This window comes from Chenopodium album, chromosome 10, assembly GCF_948465745.1.
Source record: "Chenopodium album chromosome 10, dcCheAlbu1.1, whole genome shotgun sequence".
NCBI lineage: Eukaryota > Viridiplantae > Streptophyta > Magnoliopsida > Caryophyllales > Amaranthaceae > Chenopodium > Chenopodium album.
In genome coordinates, this window is record NC_137843.1 from 60,857,820 (window position 1) to 60,875,082 (window position 17,263).

Genomic DNA, 17,263 nt, shown 5'->3' on the forward strand with positions numbered 1-17,263 from the left:
AAAAGGAAACATATTAACAATTTATAAATTTTAAATGCAAAATTTCAAGATAAGAGTTTACAAGTAAAATAAAGTTTAATAGGTTACAATGAGTTCAAATAAGTTAATACATAATACAAAGTATTTTATAAAACCAGTTGAATAAAATTGAACATAAAAAAAACAAATAAATTAGAACTTGATCTTTCCGGTGACGATCCAAAGCAAAGTGATGGGGTTTAGATAATGAGTGGACGAATTATTCTATATTCGTGAAATATAAGTAGAAGATTGCATCATTCATTTACAAACGTAACACAACATTGCAAAAATAAAAATATCTAAAGCCTACAAAAAAGAAAAAAAGTGATTAAAAAAACACTTTGAAGAAAATATCTAATGGATATGATGACGACGAACAGTTTTAGATCTACCAAAGATATTTTTATAGACGACTTCAACAGAATAATCTCGCATACATTGAATACTGCCTTGAATATTTAGTTTCATTTCTTGTCCAGTTGTCTCGGTAGAACGTTACATTGTTAACAGTTGATATATTTGATACGGAGTATCATATTACTATTATTGAAAATAGGATAGTAAATCAGAGTGCACCATGCGCATGGTGCACCCGAAAGACAGAAAGAACATACTAATGTTTGACAGAGAACATATCGTGTTCGATAAAGAACATACTTATGTTTGACAAAGAACATACCTATATATATATATATGTTTGATAATATGTTCTTTTATTCTTATGTTCTTTAACATATGTTGATTAAACATGTTTTTTGGGTTTTGATGATATAAAGTATGCTCTTTGACTTTGCTAAAGATTTTTCGTTAATATGTAATTTTTCATGAAATTTTAATAGAGTTTTTATCACGTTCTTTTTGTTATGTCTTCATGTTCTTTAGTAATGTGTGTTATTTGTCAAACATAAAACATATTTTTTTTTCAAACACCTGAATGTTCTTTTTCAAACAAATGAATGTTTTTCCATCTTTTTTTTATTTAATCGGGGACACAGATCATGCATTATACTATTATTACCTACCCAACTTATAGCACTTATTTTAATTTAATAGTACATCCGTTAAATGTTATGTGTAATTTTGGAATATTTTATATCTCACAAATAATACCCCAAAGTTGCACATAACATTTAACGGAGGTAGTAGTTGAAATTTATATAGTTTTACTTATGTTTATAGTCCTAAATTAATCTTAATTTATGGGTATTTTTGTTGATTTATAGAGTGTAACAAGTTAAATTATGTTTTAGAGATTGATGATCTTTCCTAATGAGCTATGTGTTTGGTAATTTAATCTTTAATGGAGGTAAGTAGGGGCTCAATAGGAAGAAGAATGTTGTGAAAGATATAATTCTTGATTTTGAGTTCCCAAAATGATTTTAATTTAATTTAATTATTATTAGTTGCGTTTAGGAGAAAATCATACGAAGTATATGATGACACAAATATCCTTGTCGAGCTAGAATGCAAATCAGATTCAAGATTTAGAACACAATTTATTCAGTGAATTTCATTGGCTGTGAACCATCTTAGTATATAGTAATGCAGAATGAACTTTTTTTGAGATGAACAAATTTCACTTATGAATGAGTGAACAAGTTTCTCCTGCTGTATTTCACTATTTCTTCTCGTTGGATATCTTAGGTTTCTGTGTTCTCCTGCAATATTTCACTATTTATTCTTGCTATTTATACTCTGTAGGTTTTAAACTTTGGTCGTTGATTGGATCCATCACTTATACGGGAGTAGTTATTTCTTATCAGGGTAGAATTTTGTGAATCGAACCTCTCTAAACTACTGTTGTATAGAATAACCTGTTACTTCTAGGTTATGCAGGTTGCAGACAGTTACAGTAGATGTAAAATGATCAGTATTAGAGCAGTATCACTCAAAACTACTTGTATATAAACATCGAATGACCAACATCAACTTGCATTTAGCACCTACAGTGTAAAAAAAAAAAAAAAAAAAAACTCGGGATGACATAGCAATAAGAACTTCCAATCAAACAAATGATCCTCTAAAGGTATCTAAAATTATACAACCACCAATGCTCACATTCAAAGTAGTAGGCATAATGATGAATACGGAGTAAGCTGATCCTTTGAAGTTAAGTTAAAGACTTAAGCAGTAAGCAAGATATTCCATCATATGGTGTCACCTACAAGCTACAGCATGTTTTCCTTACAAAGAATGGAGCACCAGAGCAATTACTTCTTCACGAGTCATGGGATTTCTGTCCTAAACCAGCAGTTTTATCATAATTGTCCTTGATGAGCAAGTTCACTTGTTCTTGAGTTGTGCAATTAAGTAATCTACCAACAGGAGAGAATAAATCTTTCAAGTATCTTACCTGAGTTCAAAACAGGATAAGCGACCAACATTCCAAAGCAAATATGCGCATTATCTTCTAAGCATGTTCCTCGTGAAAAGTGTCATGGTACATATCATCAGTCTTACTTTTTATGCTAAAATCAGGGCAGCAGATGCCCCTTATTCCTTTAGAAGTAACTTGCTCAAGCTGTCAAGCAACGTAACCGTGTCTTCATACAATATACCCAAATAAGTAAATCAAGCCAATGAAAAACCACGAAAACAAAACCAGATTCACAAAGCTAAAACACAGTTATCTGAAAACTAGCAGTAGTACCACCATGAGGGGAAGACATTTAGACAATGCATACTGAGTGCAGAGAGATTGCAACAGAAATATATCCCAAGTATACGTACTATTACATTACAAGTAAGCCCTTTCTCTCATGCAATTGTTTCATCAGCAGAATCTACCATTTCATGCCTTGTAGTCCAACAAACAAAAGGTATTGATGGTGATGAAGAGCTCATCTTCCAACAAATACAAAATGCACATAAGATTTAAGGATCCTATATTTTTGAGATCTCTAATGGATTTGGCGCACACAAAAAAAATTTACTTCAAGGATCTCAAGCGAGAATTTTCACCAGGATGGCAGGATACACAAGCTTCTATCTGAGTAATTCAAGGAAGCAGCCATTTTATAACATGCAGCAGACCAACAGAACATTAGGTATCAATGGCGCTAAAGAGCTCACCTTCAGACATGAGTAACAAAAATGCAAGTGCAGTCAATGATTTAGTTTTTTGAGTACTTCAAAGGTCTCTTACATTTCAAGAAACAAGCACTATGAAAAGTGTAATTACTGGATAAAGATAAGATCGAACATGAATAATATAGAGGGACAACAAAAAGATAATGAAATCCAAGAAAATCACTTTCATTAATAAGAACACCCAGCGTGTATTGTTACAGTGACAACCCTCTCCCTACCAAAAATGGTCAAGAAAATCTATGCCATCCTTGACAAATCAAGGAAAGCATCATGAAATATACAAAACTCCACGCCTATAGAAAGCAAGGTATGCTGAGGTGAAAACAAACCATGTAAAGGAAACCCACCAAGCTAAAAAGAGGGCAACCTCTTTAACAAATACCGAGCATGGGAGCAAACCACAAACCACTTGAAAGTTCTCAAATAACCCTTCATCAACCTGAGACAATCCCAACGATAGAAGCATCAATGCAGCGGGTGCAAAAAATTGTAGAACTGCAAGGCACAAGAAGTGATTGTGCAGGAAAACCTTCGCCCTACTGTATTCCATATCAGGAACTACACTCGCATGCAGCCTCTGGTACCATGATAACACAGCTTCATTCAAGTACGTTTGCAGATTCCAACGCAATGAAACAACCTGCAACACCCCCGACAGCAACAAGCACAACAGCCTAAACTTAGCAAAATCGGCTTCAGCCATACCCACATTGCCAACCAATCTTCCACTATTGATACTACCAACTTGTGATCCTTTACCATCACCAATGTTTTTGTTGACAAGAATTTCGGCAAATGGGTTGATCCAAAGCAAAGCAGTGAATCCCAACAACACATAATTGGCATAGAAAAGAACTTGTGCAAACCATCCACATGAAGTTATAGACAAATTACACCTTATTTGATCCGTTCCAAGCCAAAAGGCTCGAGCATTCTTACCGGCTCCAAAGTACAAAAACCCGGCGATAAAACCCGAAAGAAGCGCCACAAACAACTTCCCAAATCCATCAATTGAGCTAAATTCAAAGTCAATTATCCAAGGATACATTCCCACACAGATCATCAGAGCTACAAAAAACCCTAATACTCCAATCACCAACCCTAACCCCCTTTCAGACCTCCTAGATGAAGATCTTTCAAGGGAAACACGATAAAGCGAAATCAAAACTCTAAAAATCCCTAAAACCCCAATTAAGATTGGAACTAAAGATCCACTTTTCAATACCCTAGAATTTCCATTACTATCATCAACATTAACATCATCATTACCCACATTCAAAATCAAATACTTGTGCAACAAAAAGCAAGAAAAGGCAACAAAAAAGCAATTGAAACAACTTCTATAACTATCATAATAAAGACGAGAACAAATTTGGGCATCACCTAATCTCAATCGAAAGATCTGAGCTTTACTCTCATCAAACTCGAATTTCTCCTTGGGTTTCTTCCTGTTCCTGAGATCAGACGATGTTCTTGAGGAAAGAGATTGAAACCCATTAAGATTTTGATCCGAAGGTCTTCTAATGGCGACTTTTGGACCTGATGATTGAGTTGGTTTATTGGGGTTAACATCATCTGGGTGAATGTAAGTGTTGAGACCTTGAAGTAAGAGTGATGGGAGAGAGATGAAGTATAGGAGGAGAGAGATTGAAAGGGAAAGGATGATTTGAAAGATCAAGTTTTTGTATGAGATTAGAATTGTATACATTTCTTAGTGTTTGTTGCTTGGATTTTGGAATTTTGATTGCTTCAAATAAAATGGGAGGGAGTGAGAATTGATAAAAATTCTCAACTTAAGAGTTGAGACTTTTTGGTCATTGTGGAGAAGATGTTGGCGACTTGGGTCGGGAGACTCGGGACCAAGCAGCAGTGTGGATGTCTTGGATCCGTCCAGTCACTCGAAGATTTCGAGTTCGAGTTAGTTTTGTGGCTTGTAACTTGTTCCGTATTTCACAGCGTTCCTATGTTTAGTTTTTTTATACTCTTATACGGAGTATAAAACACTTTTTTTTTTTATATATTACCTGAATACCAAGCCGTACCACCTAGGAGTGGCCCTGGTGTTTGTCGAGTGGATGAAGGTGGTAGTCTAAGTGAATAAAATGATTGTTCATTTGTCTGGGCATATGGCCTAGTAAAGTGTAAGATTAGAAAATTTACATAGTTACCTACTCTAATTCTCAATTAAGATTAAATTAATGGTAATGCTGATAAGACATTTCATGCACAACAACGTATAAGTCAAGTGTGTTATTTTAAAACCAAGCCTAACTTGGTCTATCGATAAGGATTGTACCTTATAACTTTGAAGTTTGGGGTTTAATCCCACATTTCCACTGATGACATTTTGTACACATAAGTAACATGAATTATGCTTATTCTAGACCTAAACTCCTAAAGCATGTGAACTCTAAATACTTCGTAAAAAAAGCCAAATAGTGATAGCATCGTTGTTACTCCGTTCTCTGTACCAGCAAAGTCCTTAAGTTTTCCGACCCAAAATTTCCGTAGGAGTTGACACTAGCTCTTGGAATCATTGAGCTCACTAGCCCAGCACCAAAACTTATGTGATGCCACCCTCACATAAGTTAACGTGATGCCTTTGTTTTATATCAGTTGTTTTCTTAGTAATTTTACTGATGATTGTTATTACTTACTTCGCATTAGTCGATTAGCTTGACATGTAGTTGGATTTTTATTTGGGTGGTGGCATAGGGTGAATATGATGAAATTAAATTTATACATTGAATATGAATAACCTTCATGGTGGTAGATAAATTGATGAAAATGAACTTTTAGATGAGTATGACCGCATGTATGTATATACACATTCCAACCATTTGCCTTTTGTACAACCGCTACTTTCAAGTAAAGGTGTTAAAAACTGACCAGATCGATATATCGATCTGGTCCGATCCAAATTAGTCTAAAAAAAAAACCCCCGATTTAGATTTTGACTCACATGAACACTGTAAATTTAGAATTTGGCACGACTCAGCTTTGAAATATACTCGATCCCGACCTACCCGAACCCAACTCATGAACCCAAATTAACACCTCTACTTCCAAGTAGACCTGGCAAATGGGTCATTCGGGTCGGGACTGGGTCGGGTCACTTTCGGGTCGAGTCATTTCGGGTCAGCTAACATTCGGGTCGGGTCGATTCTGGTTTCGGGTGAACTTCGGGTCGAAAATCGGGTCCAGTTCGGGTCGGGTCAATTTTGGGTTGGGTCAATTTCGGATCAAGTATGTTCGAGTCATATTCGGGTCAGGTCAAAATCTGGTCGGGTCATGTTCGGGTTGTTTCATTTGTGAATCAAGCTCAAATCAATAATTTTATACGCAATATATATTTTGTTATTGTTATAATAACACTACCAATTCAGTTTATGAGCTTATCTACGATTAAATATGAACAATTTGAGTTATTTTTGGTACAAGACATTTTAAGTTCAATTATAAGGTAATTTTAGTTCAGGACATTTCGGGTATCGGGTCTGTTCGGGTCAATTTCGGGTCAGGACAACTTCGGGTCGGGTCAGTTCGGGTGTCAGGTCAGGATCGGGTCAACTCCATTTCGGGTCGGGTATGGGTCGGGTTAAATTCGGGTTTCAGGTCAATGTTTTTGGGTCAATTTCGAATCATGGGTCGGGTCATCCGTATCGGGTCATCGAGTCTGGGTCAGGATTGCCAGATCTACTTCCAAGCCCCAACCAGGGCAACAAACCACCATCCATCCTACTTACTACGTTATATATACTTAACAAATCGAATATCGTTTGCAATGGTCTTTATAACAATACCAATTTGAGGCTGCACGTACCACTGCTATCACCATCATTTAGAAATCGGAATCATATTTTTAACAAGTAAATAATTTGTATGTTATTAAAAAATTATACATATATTTCTATTGCCAATTTGCCATCATTGAACTCAACGTCCAAAACACTCAGCTCACACTTAATTGCGTGTATTAGTTGCATCTTGCATGTCAACGAAATTTAAATACTTGGACTTGATAAAGGGAGGATTCCGTAGACTGGTAAATTAAAGTCACAATATTTGATGCAAAATTCTATTCCATTTACAACCAACCTGGAAATTAAAAGAACAAGTAAGAACCAATGAAACTGCAATGAAATTTCTGAGGAATTTAAATTCAATGAGTAAAACTTTCCTAACAACAACTTCAAAGTGTGTTTATGTTTAATTTGTTTATGAAGGACCAAAATTATGAAACTTTCTACGGTTTAAAAGTATACATTGGCCTTAGAAATTCACATGAATTTCAAAACTTAACTTATTGGCTCAAACTCAGCTATAAGTTTATAACTTTAATGTTTATAAAAGACAAATATAATAAACGTTGTGATAAGGTGTTATAAGCTGTTTGCCAGTGTAATTTGTTGTGGAGATCATCAATTCATCGCCATGAAGAATTGAATTTAAAAAATCAACATGATGCAATCAATCAGTCATGTAAACGTATTCTTAAATTCTTAATAGATGTATCTCAAATTAAATAATTAAAAATTGACACATTTTGACCGATAAATACATACATATTTTTATATCCTAATACCACCCTAACTCATTCTCATTTGAACTTATTTTAATTAAACTAAAAGTGAAATAGTAATAATACATCATACGGAGTAGTTAAGAATGAAGTGCTACAATTGATCAAGGGATGAATCACGCATGATGAAGATTACTCGATCTAGTCTAAAAATTAAAAGTATCACCATACCTTTTAAAATATGGATGATGGATCATTTTATTTTTGGTGATTATAGGCCCAATAACAAAACGGAGAAATTCAATCTTGTAAGATATTCAGGCCCCATTTGATTTGATGTAAAATATTTTCAATGAAAAATTAGTTTTCATGAAAAACATATTTTCAAGGTAAATCACAATTGCAAATTAGTTTTTCACTGTTTGGTTGCATACAAGAAAAGTAAAAAAATAGGAGTGGAAATGTGAGGATGGATGAGAGGGGTAAAAAAGGAGGTAAGGAGGAGGGAGGAAAATGTAGCTTCCCTTGTTTTATAAAGGAAAATGTTTTCAATCATAAAGAATGAAATTTTTCACCCTTGGAAAAATTGTTTATCACCCCTTCACAAACCAAATAAGTGAAAATGGGAAAATTATTTTCTATGAAAATATTTTACATCAAACTAGATGAGGCCTCAATGAAAAATAAAATCAATATAGATATTTTATATGATTTTTTCTAATTAAACTCACATCAATTTTATGTCATATCATATGATCCAAGATATTTTTGTTACAATCAGAGAAAAAAAACAAAATAAAGTCATTTCTGTTGCTGCCATATACATCAGGACATATCACAAGTCACAAGATTAGTAGAACTACAATTTCTAGCACATTCTCTTTAACCTCATCCACAATACGGAGTGTTTTTGTACGATTGAGTAAGTTAATGGTGGATTGGTGGTATTCCGTAAGGATTTTACTTCATAACCTTGAATATGTCTAATATTTACTTAGGTAAGAAATATCCTTCTGTTGGCTTCCTCCTAAATTTTTTAGGATATTCGCCTGTAATTTAGTTTGAATCAATCAATTGACCTATACGAAATTTCAATCTACTTAAAACACCCTTGCTCACCTACCAAAAATATCCATAGTATACTCTACGTAGTACTGTACCAGTATTGAATTAAATTATTAAATGCAAATTATTATTCTCTTACAAAGAATCTTTCTTCTAGAAAATTAAAATATCTTATTTGTGGGGTCCTCAAAACTATCGGCCATTAATAGACTACCACTACACACTAAATTGGAACACTTAAGAAACCTCCCACTAAATTAAAAATAAAAAAGAAAGAAAAATAAAAATGAACGGAAGTTTCTCGAAAGCAATAACGTAGCTTCTCCTCCTTTCCTTCCTAACCAATATCTTCCTATCTTCTCTCTCTTTTTCCATTTTCTCTCCCTTCTATTCTCTTTCAGACATTTTCCAGATCTTCGTATATTCTTCAATTATTCACAACTTTAATTGATAATTTACGTAATTTATTGAAAAAATTAAAGGAAAAAAAATCTAGATTGTTGTTGATTGAAGAGAAGTGGTTTTCCGGCGATGATTACGCCGGCGGGAGATGAAAATGTCGTCGGCGGAGGCGGCAGCGTAAGTGGTGTAGATTCTCAACGGTCAATTCCGACGCCATTTTTGACGAAAACTTACCAACTGGTTGAAGATCCTTCCATTGATGACGTCGTTTCATGGAATGATGACGGATCTAGCTTCGTCGTTTGGAATCCTTCCGTCTTCGCTCGCGATTTACTTCCTCGCTATTTCAAGCACAACAATTTCTCCTCCTTCGTTCGTCAGCTCAATACCTACGTAAGTAAATCATTATTCATATTCATCAAATATGATTTTCGAATGATATTCAAATTCAAATGCTGAATTTCGATTTTGCGCGATTTTTTAGGGATTTCGAAAAGTAGTTCCAGACCGATGGGAGTTCTCAAACGATTCGTTTCGAAGAGGCTCGAAACACCTACTCTGCGACATCCAACGCCGGAAAACAACGGCGGTGGTGACGGTGGCGCAACGGCAAGCATCACCGGGAGATTCCGGCGAAGAACAGGTGATATCGAATTCTCCGCCATTAGGAATTCCAAGTTTAGTTTATTGCAACAATAATACAAGCACCAACCATAACAACAACAACAATTGTAGCAGTAGTGGCAACAACAGAGTAGAATTAATAGACGAAAACGAGAGATTAAGGCGAGAAAATCAGGAGTTAAACAAAGAATTAACAAACATGAAGACGTTATGCAACAATATATTTTCATTGATGAACAATTTTGCAACGTCTCAAGGGAATTCTTCGGCGACAAGTAGTAGCACGAATTGCATGAAACAGGCGTTGGATTTGCTGCCACGTAAGGAGTTGGAGGGGGTTAGAGATTACCATGACAGTGACAGACCTAAGATATTTGGTGTAGCTATTGGAATGAAACGAGGGAGAGAAGAAGGAGATGAAGATGGTGGGGAAGGGGAGGGTGTGGTGCACGTGCAAGATGATATGATGGAGACTGATATTGAGATTAAATGTGAGCCGTTGGATGGGAATGGTGTGATTGATAATCAGGAAACTCCTTGGCTTAAACAGTATCACCGACATAATCAGAGGGTTTGTAATTGATTATCATGGTAATTACGGTATTAATTAGAGTTAGGGATTTTGTATGGGATTTGCACGTGATGGAAATTTGTGTCACGTGCTTTTATCAAGAAGGTTCTTTGGTTTTACGATTTTGCCCCTGGTTTGTAGGAGGTTGATGGGTAAGATTTCTGAATTTGGGGGGGCTGTGAGTGGTGGGGGGTGGTGATCTGTTACTGTTAGGCTTTTAGCTGAATGTAGAAAAAGTTTAAACTCTTTTTTTATAAAAAAAAAATAATGAAAAGTTTAAATTTATGGTTTCGATTTTGCTCCGTGTTGTACTACTCGTTCCAAAAAGAGGCATAAATTTTTTGTCCGTAATTTGGAAAATTTGCAAATTGTAGTCATTTAAAGTTCGTATTTTGCAAATTTTAGTCATTTAAAAAAAAATTGCAAATTGCAGCCCAAAAATTCGTATAAATTGTAAATTGCAGTCTTATTTAACTTTTTTATCGATTTACATATCGAAAAATCTTCGGTAAAGATTTTAGGGGCCATTTTAGTTTTTAGGAATTCGAATGGAGCTCGGAATTAGCAAAAAAATAACCTAAGTGTCTCATGTTTATAGTTTTTCATATATCGATACATTTTTGTTGTATGAGTATACATGTGTAAGGAAGTACTGAAGAACATATTACCTCCGTTTTATATTATTTGCAATGATTAGACATTTTTTCTCTCTATTTTATGTCAAATCGTTGTAAATGATATAAAATGGAGGTAGTAGATTATATTATTGCATTCATTTTGATTTTGCATAAAAAAGATAAGAAATGTCAACATATAAAGTTAAATGGAATAATTGTTAAGGGGTGGGGGGAGGAAGGAGTAGCTTGTATCTTTGTGTGTTACATTCAAGATTGATTATGCAATGCACCTATTAAAAAAAAGTGATAAATGTGGATTGTTAACGTAAGACTAATATTTCGCCAACTAGAAATGGATATTGAGCAAAAATGTCGCAAATTTATTGATATTTTGGAACATCTACAGATTAAATTTATCATGGTTGAAAAATACTTGAATCATTTGGTAAAGGCGTTAAATTGGTCAAGGATTTCACATTTTCCCTCTTAATGCATTCTATTCCTAATGGTACATTGATTGATACTCCGTACATTCTATTCCAAAATGCATGTGGTGGGTGGGGTTTGGTTGACGTCAAGGTCTTCAATTCTGTTATTATTGCTATCTTCAAATCGTCACAATGCCTATAGATATATCATATATACATGGAAAATGATAAATAAAGCCAAGAGCTACTTTATCTATAACAATCACAAACACTGGCGGATTTAGGGGTACATACAAAGATAAAGCTGTATTCCCATTTCACTACAAAAAAAAATGATAACAAAGAGACCAGTTGTAGTTAATACTCGCCTCTTAGGTACTGTTATGTAGATACTAGATGGTACAAAATACAAACCAATTTGCTTTTTTATGTGTTAAATTGAAAAGGACTGCTTATTTAAAACTGATCTCTTAAGTGTTATTTTAAGCTCTTCTATTTCAAAACTTTTCAATCAAAGAGACATATTTTCACAAATAACTAATCTTTTAGGTAATCTCATAATCACAAAAAAAATGGGCCCAACTAATAGTGGGCATATGAAGACAAATGGCCCCGTCCACAATATAAAAATGGGCTAATTTAAGCAAGTAATTTAAAAATTGTGGATAAGGTGTTGGGCTTTAACTATAGTCTTCTAAGGATGTTTGTGCTTGTGACTGCCTATTCACTAAGTGGGCCTTTAGGTTTGGCTAAATCCATTTTCCAGTACACCCACAAAAGAAATTTTCTTGTTGAATTAAAGTAAAGAAAGAATTTAATAACAAAATCATACAAAATCAAAGATTGAAAGATAATACCAATGCTATTTGATCCTCTAATTGGAATTGAAAATCACACATAATTTGATCCCTTAACCCTAACAGAGAGATTGATAATACCATTGCTATTTCCTCGTTGATCCCTCAAACGATAACTCAACACGTGCAAAAAAGACGACGACGTATAATCTCCAATAAAATCCGAAGTAGGAATTGTAGCTGATCCAATCAATTGTTGGTTACAAAATACTTTAACATCAATATTTCTTGCATGCATGGGAAGTTTTAGATCAAACTTATCATTCCATATTGGAAAACTTCCACCTTCTTTGTCAATCTTGGTTGATACCACGTTAGATGGGTCTGTTTGAACATAGGCGACCGCGTTTTTCTTGATCGAACGACCATTAATGCTTAAATTTTCGGCCGATGTCATGTTAATCTCTAGGATGCGTTGTTGATGATAGTTTTGAGCGTGCATTGTGTTTATCAAAATCTTGGAAAACCTTTAAGGTTGAGATAGTGATGATTGATGAAAGATGATGTTTTTTCTCTCTTTTTTTTTTTTTTTTTTTTTTGAATTAGATGGAATTGCTTTGCTTAAAATTAGCAAGATCAATTAATTAAAAGAAAAGGATTGGTCGGAATCGTTGGATTAATAGGGAAATTTGTTAGGGGGGTTTCAAGGAAAGATGGTGGAAGGAAGGAGGCAATTGTTTGAATTTTTCTCTCTTTTTTCCTTTAATTTATTCGAATTGTATGAAATAGTCTAGGTTGGAAAATATATACGAGTAAATTTATAAATTGACTTTTTGTGGTGGTAGAGGTGGTATGACGCTACTTTCTTCTTATAAAAATCATAGTCATATTTTTATCATAGAGTTTATGTTCATTAAATTTAAAAATTTAGATGGTTTAATGTAGTATAAATTGTTTCCATCATTGCTCATTTACTGACCTGCTCATCATTGGGTCGAAATTAACTCACAACCCACATTAGCCCAATAAAAGATGACCATCTTTTGGCCCAATCCGTTATCAACCTACACTAATCTTGACAAGACCTGACCAATTACTAGGTTTACGTTTAACTATGAAACTTCTTTTTAAAAACCCTAATCAAACCGAGGACCTCTACGATTTGAAGGTAAGAACCTTATCAAGTGAGCCAACACTTTATTGGTAACTATGAACCTTATAATCTTATATATGTATTGTGGTGTATGTAGTAGACCCAATACATACAGTGTTTTCACCAACAAAACCTAATTTATGGTGGGCTTTTGAATATAAATGGCTCCCGTCCAATCGTCCATTATATGGAAAATGGACCAAAATAGGCAATTATCTTAAAATCAATAACGAATAACTGGGCTTTGTTTATGGGCTCCTAAGGGTATTTGCCTATTTATCAAGTGGGCCTTTAGGTGTATCAAACTCCATTTCTCACATTAGAAAATTTCCATTGTAATATTAATTTTCAGAATGTAGTTTAAAATGGTATTTGGGAGAAAATGCACAGCATAGAATTTATAAAGTGTACAAATGGACTCTTAGTTGTTGTATTTGCTTTTGGAGGAGCATCCATGACAAGAAAGTTCTCATTGATTTTGAAGATTTAGTTAAAGATATTAGTGGGGTTTTAAGGAAATGGAGGAATTGATTAGTTAGGGATGTAAGACTTTGGCAATAAGTATGAGGGTAAAATCTTAAAGATATCGTGTTCAAATAGAGAAGTAGGACATCAACTTTTATGATTAATCCCCCTTTGATCAATTGCTAATATTAATAGTAAATTTGAGATAGACATTAACCTGTTTATCAATGTATGACACATTCCGACAAACGAGAATCCTCTAACGTGCTGAAAGATTTCAAGCGACAATAAAAAAAGTCACCATTGAAATTACCTTTCAATAAACTAAAAAAAATAAGATAAAGGCATATTATGAGTTGTCGCATTACGTATAACAGATTATTATTAGATAGTACTAGAAAATGAAGTGTTATGTCTCAAAATATTCCCGAGATAGGAGCATTATTAATCGATTAATGCAAATAAGAAGAAATATTGAGTGATAAATACAAGGGATGATATGTAAAGTGTAACATCTTTTGTTGAGGTGAAGATGCTAGTGCTAATTGCTATTCCTATTGGATAAATAATGGAATGAATGGAACCTAATTAACGTACAGGAATATGACACATGGCATATTATTTGACTAAGAAAGATTCATGGATTCTAGGCAACGTGTCGAATGTTGGTGCCTCACCAGAATTCAAGCTGTTTTTATTTATTTATTTATTTATTTATTTTTTCGATGTTAGTCTGTGTGGCTAACCATATCGTGTGACCGAGGTTACTTAGTCGGTTAAGAGTTACTTATTATGGGATTACTCGGTTAGTTAACGTGTATTCGCGGGAGTTAGAGTCTGTTCTCTTCAGCTTATTTTCACTTCAGTCCAATTCCTAATTTCCTTCTCACATAAAATATTCAGTTTAATTCACTTCATTTCAGTTTAGCTCCAATCAGTTCATTTCATTTCAATTCAATTCAGTTCACTTCAGTAAATCAGAACAGGCCCTTACTTATTTCGGGGTTATCTATTTAGGGGTTACTTATTCTAAAAATTTACTCAGTTGATTAGTTGCGTTTTTTTATGTGAGAGTAATCCTTAATTAACCGAGTAACTCTTGAATAAGTAACACCTAACGAAACGAATAACCCCACAATAAGTTATCCATATAAGTAACCTTGATCAAATGAAATGACAATCTATAGAATAAAAGTATAAAATCAAATCTAAAAGGAGAAATAAAAAAGGATGATATTGATTTAAGGAATAGTTTATTTTGTCCATGGTAAACTAAATACGTGTCAAAAGATTAGAAGGTTAGTCTATGTCAAACCATGAGATAAGTGGCTGCATCCAAATCAAAATTCCACGGGAGTATTTTGCATTTTGGTATTGATGTAATGGTTGTGAGCTTGTGTCTATTTACTTAGCAACCTGGTATTCCCCAATTTAGAGCTAGCAATGGATCGGAGGTGGATCAATCGGGTGGAGCTTAATCCACCTCCATCTGTCAACGATTCATCCGTCATCCAACCCATCCATCATCATTTAATTCTTTATCCATATCCAATTCATCCATAATCCACGGATAAATCGGGTTTATAACGGGTGAAATAAAATACACCATCCTATAGTCATAATACTAATATACATAAACTAATAATTTGATATACAGTTGACAAAATCTTTAAATTTTCCAACATTCACACTATTATACGAAGTTTAACTTATATTACTAGTATATATGAAATATATACTTATGTAGTATTACAAATAGGTAAATAAATATTTGAAATTTTGTAAAAATATAAGCGGATGGATGGATGGGTCGGGTGATGGATGGATGAAGCTCCACCCGAATCCGACCCGATTCATCACTCGATCCATCCATCATCCATATAAAGTCCGTGTTTTGTCGGGTTTTCATCCATTTATCGGATCGGGTGGTTCGATTATCCATGGATTCGGGTGAAATTGCCAACCCTAATTCCCATGAATATATTATATATAGCATAACATCCTTATGATATGGAGGCTTTCTCATCTCACTGCATTGGATGTTAGTCTGGAATTTTACTCACTTTTCATATTAGGTTTTTAAATTTTAAAAGAATAAAATATTTCGAGGAATTAATATATATAGGCATGGACGCATGGTTAGTCCCTTCATCCCTCCCTCCACCTCCGGTCTCTAAGTGTTTGGGGATTGAATCCTCTTTCCCCCAATTCTTGTGATAGGGTGGGGGGTCCTCCTAGGCTTCTAGTATCTTAAATTAGCGATTAAAAAAATAATAAAATAAAGTATTTCAGTCATTTTTCACACAAACATATAATATTACTCCGTATGTACCATTAGTATACAAAATATATATTAACTCGGTTGCATTATGTTAAATATGTGATGTATCAATAACATATTTATTTGTACTACTCAGTATAAAAGAATTTTATGTACAAGCACCCCATCAATTCTTATTAGATTTACTTATTTTCAAATTATTCCTTCTTTTTCTTTTTCTTTTTTTCAATCATCTCCATTATATTATACATTTTAGAAATCTTATTTAATTAACATAAGCCATAACAAAATCATATTACTAGTCTACGTGTATGTAACAAACAATTAATAATTTTCATTAGTCATGTCGCCGTGTTATAAAAGACATGGCTCCATGTATGTATATATGACGCTAAGGTTGAGTACTAGGTTCGTTATATATTTTTCTGTCAAAAAAAAAAAAAAAAAACAAAAAAAGGTTCGTTATATATTTATGCAAAAGACAATTATATTAAAACTCATTAATTAGGGCATTTGTATGAGGTAAACTTCAATCTTAAGTGTAAATTAAAGCTTAAGAATTCCTCATTAGGTTTGAGCCAAAAAATTCCCATCAGTTTCACATAAACAAGCACTAATGCAAAAAGACTATGAAATTTGTTTTTATTCAAAAGATTGCTTCATTTATGTAAGTTTCGATTGTCGTTGTCATATTTTAGTGATCAATACTTTTAGTTGCTTTGTTTCTTTACCACTACGGTTATATAAAGCCAAGAAATTAAAGACTTCGCATGCATAAGTCAAGCTTTAAAATTCAACATTTACTTTCAATTAAGGAAGAACGCCAAGAATTGAACAAGTAGGAAGTTTAAACTTTCAACTAATTTGTTAACGTAATATACTCATATAAAATATCAGTTTGGCTCATGTCATGGGATGTGACAAACTTTTACACTATATGTCAGCCTGTCACTGGACTACATGAAATAATTAGATTTGGTTCATTTAGTCGATTTCATTTATAGGATTTATGCTTTGATTATTGATTAATTGATTGATTATACTCAAGTACTCAACCACTTAATTAAAAGGGAAACACAAGCAAATTTTTAAATGCTTTGATACTTAGCTTTCACTTATTCCCTTGTTTCGAGACTAATGTATGGGGTATTTAATGACAAAGTGATAGATAATGGTATGGTGTCGGTAATGAATTTGTATGTATAAGTTACTGGCCAGTTACATGTC

The 17,263-nt window shown here is 33.8% G+C and overlaps 3 protein-coding genes across 3 annotated transcripts; 1 reads left to right on the forward strand and 2 right to left on the reverse strand.

Annotated features, from left to right (window-relative positions):
- Positions 1-3,249: 3,249 nt before the first annotated feature.
- On the reverse strand, positions 3,250-4,925 carry LOC145564443 (uncharacterized). Its single transcript, XM_081624747.1, has one exon. The coding sequence runs from the start codon at positions 4,817-4,819 to the stop codon at positions 3,380-3,382; it is 1,440 nt and encodes a 479-aa protein (XP_081480873.1). The 5' UTR covers positions 4,820-4,925; the 3' UTR covers positions 3,250-3,379.
- A 4,034-nt stretch (positions 4,926-8,959) lies between these two features.
- Positions 8,960-10,646, forward strand: HSFB2A (heat shock transcription factor B2A). The gene is made up of 2 exons (XM_081624748.1): positions 8,960-9,493; positions 9,585-10,646. The coding sequence occupies exons 1-2, from the start codon at positions 9,230-9,232 to the stop codon at positions 10,305-10,307; spliced, it is 987 nt and encodes a 328-aa protein (XP_081480874.1). The 5' UTR covers positions 8,960-9,229; the 3' UTR covers positions 10,308-10,646.
- Positions 10,647-12,231: 1,585 nt separating this feature from the next.
- On the reverse strand, positions 12,232-12,594 carry LOC145565639 (BON1-associated protein 2-like). Its single transcript, XM_081625575.1, has one exon. The coding sequence runs from the start codon at positions 12,592-12,594 to the stop codon at positions 12,232-12,234; it is 363 nt and encodes a 120-aa protein (XP_081481701.1).
- Between the last annotated feature and the right edge of the window lie 4,669 nt (positions 12,595-17,263).

What these genes read in the sequence shown, in the direction of transcription:
- LOC145564443 (XM_081624747.1), bottom strand. Translation starts at nt 4,819, where the DNA reads ATGTATACAATTCTAATCTCATACAAAAACTTGATCTTTCAAATCATC.
- LOC145565639 (XM_081625575.1), bottom strand. Translation starts at nt 12,594, where the DNA reads ATGACATCGGCCGAAAATTTAAGCATTAATGGTCGTTCGATCAAGAAA.
- HSFB2A (XM_081624748.1), top strand. Translation starts at nt 9,230, where the DNA reads ATGATTACGCCGGCGGGAGATGAAAATGTCGTCGGCGGAGGCGGCAGC. An exon ending in TTCGTCAGCTCAATACCTAC is followed by an intron (nt 9,494 to 9,584) that starts GTAAGTAAATCA and finishes GCGATTTTTTAG; the next exon opens with GGATTTCGAAAAGTAGTTCC.